Below are 6,278 nucleotides of genomic sequence, written 5' to 3'. Positions count from 1 at the left end.
ATATATAAGGAAAAGATTTAAGTAAGGTACAATTTTAATTGATTTTAAAGTCCTAAATTTTAAGATTTCATACATAGTTCAAATGAGAAAAAATTTAATAACCAAAATTTCATTCGATTACTGAAAACTAAATATTAGGAGAATAATTAAATGAATATTTTGTTTAGTGCGAGCTCCATTTTAAAGGGTAAAAATAACGAACGATATTTTAATAAAGGCTTTCGTGCTTTTAATATAATATAGATAGATTGTATTATAAAATGTTCGGGTTATATTTTCTGCATATCAATTATGTATTGTAATCATATGTTACTAGTCTACGAATAAAAAATGCTATGGAATTTGGATATACAAGTGTGTTAACAAACTTGAGAATGGGATAAATCTCTGGACAAAGTTGATAATGGCGTGGCCTACACGAAAGGAAGAAACAATTCGGTAGATTCTACTTTTAGTAAACCCCAGTAAAATTAATTGCTATAAGGCCAATGTGTGTTTGTCTTAATTTCTGTTGGAGCTTAGTTACTTCTTTTCCTAAATTCAATTTGTAGAAATAACGTGAGTTGGTCAGTTTCTGTTTAATGTTTTTTTTACAACTAAAGTATCTTATTAGTTTTCAATGTACGTAATTATTACGTCTAAACTCTAAACAACGTTGCTTATATATAATTATCAGTATAATTTTGAAAGTTGTAAATCTTTTCATTAATTAAAAGTCACATTAGCTATATATGCTATTCAATTTGTAGCGGTACCACAAATAAGTATGCGACAAATCTGTTACAAAGACACTAGAAATCCAGTATAAGGCAATTCAATTGTATTAATTCAACCTCTTGACTTTGCGAATTTGCATCGGCATGTGTAGGGGTGGCAAAATAGTTACAATAAAATAGTTAACCACCCATATTATTCACTAAAAAATAGGTTGGATAATAAATTTTTTAAAAATGGGTCAAATATAGATAAGAACCATATTATCCATTTAGAAAATGGATAACCAATGGGTAACCAATGGATAACCAATGAGTCTAATAGCCTGTTTGGCCAAGCTTCTCCAGAGGACAAAAGTGCTTTTTTTCCCAAAAGCACTTTTTTTTCCTAACTTGAGGTGTTTGGCCAAGCTTTTTTGAGGAAAAAAAATGCTTTTGGGAAGAAGCAGAAGCAGTTTCTGAGAAGCAGAAAAAANCCCCCTTGATCCCGTAATTGACTGTAGCTCGGACACTTTCACTAACAAAATTTTCACAATGATCCAATGAAATTAAGATCTACCATCTTTCGATGTAAGAGTATTGAAGAATTTCTTGGTAGGAATCATTTATATTCCCTTTGTAGGCTTATAGCCTGTTTGGCCAAGCTTTTCAAGAGGCCTAAAAGTGTTTTTTTTCTTCAAAAATACTTTTTTTCCCCCAACTTGAGGTGTTTGGCCAAGCTTTTTTGAGGAAAAAAAATGCTTTTGGGAAGAAGCAGAAGCAGTTTCTGAGAAGCAGAAAAAAGTAGCTTCTTCCCAAAAGCAGAAGCAGAAGCAGTTTTGACTTTTCTTCTTACCAAAAATGCCTTTAACAAAATATAGTATATACCAAAATAACCGTCAAACCTAATACTTAGGATATTAATGTATAAATATTTCTTCTTATTTTTAGGATAGCTTTCTAATATATAGTGACTTTAGCGGTGAATACTTTTATATTTGTTGAATGATTTTTAATATATTTAACTTATATTAAAAGAATTAAGTACTTTTTAATTTTATTTTCANTTCAGAGTAATTTGCCAAACACAAACTGCTTCTCTCCAAAAGTACTTTTTTCAAAAATACTTTTAAAAAAAGTACTTCTCAAAATAAGCTGATACTTGGCCAAACAGGCTATAACTTTTACATTTGTAAGGCCTTAAATTGGGGGTTACTCAAGTTAGGGAGACTAAGAATTCTCCCAAAAGTCATCAAATGCAAGAAGTCATGCCGGTTAACCCGTTTTATATCCGTATTAAACATGGGTCGGGTCGGATAATTTTTCCTTTTTTCATTACCCGTTTTCGACCTGCCCCTCCCATCGCCACTCCTAGGCATGTGCAATGTTGGCTAGTTTGCATAATTAATACTCGCAATCAAAATTACCCAGAAAAAATTAAAAAGAAATACTCACAATTAAACATGAAATAACAGTAAGTTCAAACATTATACCAGGATTAATATCCTTGTCCATGAAACCAAATCACCCCTAAAATCAAAAAAAAAAAAAAAAAAAAGAAAAAAAAAAAGTAAAAGGAAAGGGAAAAACTTTCTTGCCGCCTAGCTTCTAGATTATCAGACTTTTCAACGCTTCGCCAAATCCATGGGAACGCGGTTTTGAAACTCTGCAAACCCAGATCATCGTCCCCAAATTCCCCCTTCATAAAAACCCCTTTTCCTCCTCTGAACCCTCTCAAGATCAACAATGGCGTCGATCTACAGTTGTAAAGAATGCGGTACAAACTTCAACCTCCACACCACCTACCTTTACCCACCCGATTTTTACTTCGAAGCAGGCAATAAAGGTACTCTATCTTTCTCCGCCGTTGATTCCACCAAATTCAAGTTCGAAAAAGAAGATAAAATCAGACCTTTTTTTGAGACCCTCAATTACTGGGGTATCCAAAGGAAAAGGACCAAAATGATGTGCATGAACTGTGGGAAGCTTGTCGGGTATGTGTATGATGATGGGGCACCCATGACTGATAGTCCGGGTCAGTTTCACTTTGGACCTAGTCAGGTTATTCCTAGAGCCCCGAGGTATAGGATAAAGAACAAGGCTTTGAACATTACTTCTGAGACTTGACTTGTTCTTCAGTTTTTTGTCAAAATTTTTAGATGCAGGGATTTGTATACGAATTTTGAGAGATGTATGATGCTTGTGTATATGAGATTTTTCAATACATATTTCCTTTTTGTGATTTGCTCTCTTTCGTGTAAATATTCATGCTGGCTGAATAAAAAGATTTCGTTTTTAGCCTTTCTCTCCAACTATTTTAGCAGTTGAATTTAAATTCCGTCTCAAAAAGAAATAAACGGATGAAACTTAGCTGATATCAGAATTTTGAATGGCTATTAGTCATCTTAAAATTAGTGAACTTGGGAATGCTTGGAACTGTTTCCTGTTTTGCTTGTATAAGATGTCTGAATAGCAATAGCATGTTAGTTTGCCAACAAGTAATTAGATGATTTACCCTACAGACAATGATTTCTTACCCTACAGACAATTGTACGTTTATTACTGAGAAAGCTAGCAATGAATAGTTTGTCGACCCATTTTGAGGTTATTTGCAATGATTTAGCATATTTGATGATTGTACAATTTTCCGCATTGGCTTGTTATTGTAGTTAAAAGGAGCCAGTGTTAAAGCGATGCATAAGTTTTGCTCTGTAGTTTTTCCTCTTTCTTCCCTGCGTTTCTATGATTTGGCCCTTGTCCTTCCTCATTAGCAGTTTCATGGTGAGACCTTCCCTGCAAGATCTCTTGGCCCCATTCTGTTGATTTGTCCTCACAAATACCAAATACAGGCATGGCAAAATTGGATGTTTTCCCAAGATTTCCTTGTTGAGATCAGGCGTACGTGTGCACACATATGTGCTTACTTGCATGCTCCTTTATGGTATCCCGTTATTCAGAATGTTACCTCTGTTGAACTAATATTCAGAATGTTTGGTAATGCGTTTTCTGATTATCCACTTCAATGGCTGCTTATAGAAACTTGTCGAACCTCTCTTGTAACACCCCTGACTTTAGGCAGAGTCCCACATCGGCAAAACATAAGAGGGATGCTGGGTATATAAGTTAACAAGCCTTAGACCCTAGTGACGCGTTTTAAACCCGTGAGGGCCTAGGCCCAGAGCGGATAATATCACTAGCGGGTTGGGCTGTTAAAGATGGTATCAGAGTCACTCTTGTGTCAGCCATGCCGATGGTGGGTCAGAGTTCAACTGAGTTTAGGCAAATCCCGGTTAGGCGGGACAAACCTCAGTGCTGAGTCTAGGCAAATCCCATGCGGTGGGGCAAACCTCAGCGAGGACGCTGAGTCCATAAGAGAATCCCATGCGGTGGGGCAAACCTCAGCGAGGACGCTAAGTCCATAAGAGGGGGTGTATGTAACACCCCTGACTTTAGGCAGAGTCCCACATCGGCAAAACATAAAAGGGATGCTGGTATATAAGTTAACAAGCCTTAAACCCTAGTGACACGTTTTAAACCCGTGAGGGCCTAGGCCCAGAGCGGACAATATCACTAGCGGGTTGGGCTGTTAAATCTCTGGCTTCTCTTCTAGCTATATAAAAGGATAACTATTGTGATCATGTAGCAGGCAAAAAAGAAGATCGATCTTGCTCCAAAATTTCGTCTATTATGACAGAACGAAACAACTGCATACTTTTTCACTTAACATGCTTTTTCAGCATTATCTGGTTTAGGTTACTGTAGACTACCTTCTCCGCGGGAGCCATGGCTGTTATAGAAAGATAAACAAATTACTGTTCTTAGAAGTCCTGACCATTGGCCTTTGCCAAATTTTCTGACAACTTATTCGAGTTTCTTCTGAGAGATGCAATCTTGCACCAATTTGTGAAGGTTGAAGATCTATTATGTACTAACCTTCCCTAGACAAACTAGATAGCACCCAGTCCTTAAGGTACTGGGTGTGTGGTTCCTCCCCTTATTAGATGTTATTAACTAACTACATAAGTGCAGGCTAGTGGTTTAGAAGTCTGGCGTCGATGCTATTCTATTGACATTCATTATAAAAAAAATACCTAAAGTTTGCCAGAATCTTATTCAAAAAGACTCCTTCAAGGGCCATCTAGATCAATTTTTTTTTTGTAGCTTCTGCAGTATTACTCTTTGGCTAATCCTTGTTATCTACGGAGTCTTTTGAACATCAAACCTGCAAATCCTCCAGCATCTGGCCCAACATATTATGCAAGTCAACACCTTTTTGCTAGTATCCACCAGTCTAATTTTCTTGTTTCTGGAAATGGTGGACCATCCAACAAATTCTGGTACTCCACTTGCTTATGTAACCTCCTCCCGATTAGATCCCTTATCAGTCATGTTCATGGATAAATGTCCTTTTTTTTTCTCTCTATTGAGAAATGGTGCACAATAAGATCGGAAAAGATACCTACCCCCCCCGGGTTCTTATATGAAGCAGGAAAAGAGATTCTCAGCCTACTTTTTGCTGCAACTTAGCTTCACTATGAGTATGATACAACTATTGTTCCTATCTCATCCTCGTTTTCCCAATCTCAGTACTATTTCTGTTAGAACTGTAAGGTGAATGAAGAATATCTACGACTATTACAGAGGAGATCAGTCAGAAAGATAATCGGAACACAGTTTCTCTTTCTTCTCTTCAGAATCCGCATAAGGAGGACAGGCTCTGTCTCTTTCCAGTTCATTGAAAACAGGTAGATCAAAAGTTACAAAGGGAGGAGGTTAACAACATTTGCCTATACTTTCTTAGAACAAGCTAAGGGTGGACAAGCTCACTCCTTTACATTGAGAACATAGTTATCTTGTCATCATCTCTACTGGCAACTTGTATACACTAGATCTACTTCTTGTGAACAGGTGAATTTTGTTATCTTTTTGTGGTGTTGGTAGTTGTATTTATTATCAAAAGCAGTAATTAGATGAAATAGAGGTGGCCAAAGATTTGATTTTCGCCCCGGTACTTAAAATTAACTTGCTTCCAGTTGTCTGCATTAGGGAGGAGGACTACAAACACTTAGAGGTGTCCTTGATGGAAAATGACGATTAACGAGAATGGTGTGGTCACTAAGACCAGCAGCAAAATTGTTGAGAACAAGAAGGAAACTAGAGTTGGTATGTATAAAGGACTGGTTAGTCCTAGTAACTTCTCAGTAACAGGACAAATCCAAAAAATACAGTTGACATGTTAAAGAGTAGGTAAAATACATACTTTACCCATTCACGTTGTACTCAAATCCCTCTTACACACTTGTTAAACATGGGAATAGTATTACACACCAAAACTTTTAAAAGTGTGTCAATTACACACCTCTTTTGCCATGTGTCACACGCGTGTATTACACATAAAAGAGGCGCGTGAAAACTAAAAAAATTCACCTGAAATTAATTTTTTATTTTATTATTCCATTTTTTAATTATTTCCTTTTCAAATTAAAGAAAGAAAATATAACCCATGTCTTATTCCCCAACCATAACCCAAACGTGTCCTCTCCTACCCCCTCCCCCCCTCCCCCTCCCGTTTCGTCTTCTTCCCCA

General features: G+C 36.6%; 1 protein-coding gene across 1 annotated transcript; it reads left to right on the top strand.

The window, feature by feature from the left end:
* Positions 1-2,306: 2,306 nt before the first annotated feature.
* On the top strand, positions 2,307-2,995 carry LOC109209257. The gene has a single exon (XM_019372490.1). It carries the CDS (start codon positions 2,439-2,441, stop codon positions 2,817-2,819), a length of 381 nt encoding a protein of 126 aa, XP_019228035.1. The 5' UTR covers positions 2,307-2,438; the 3' UTR covers positions 2,820-2,995.
* The last annotated feature ends 3,283 nt before the right edge of the window (positions 2,996-6,278 follow it).

Source organism: Nicotiana attenuata, unplaced genomic scaffold (genome assembly GCF_001879085.1).
Source record: "Nicotiana attenuata strain UT unplaced genomic scaffold, NIATTr2, whole genome shotgun sequence".
NCBI lineage: Eukaryota > Viridiplantae > Streptophyta > Magnoliopsida > Solanales > Solanaceae > Nicotiana > Nicotiana attenuata.
Note: the sequence above shows the minus strand (reverse complement) of the source record. Positions and strands in the feature narration are given on the sequence as shown.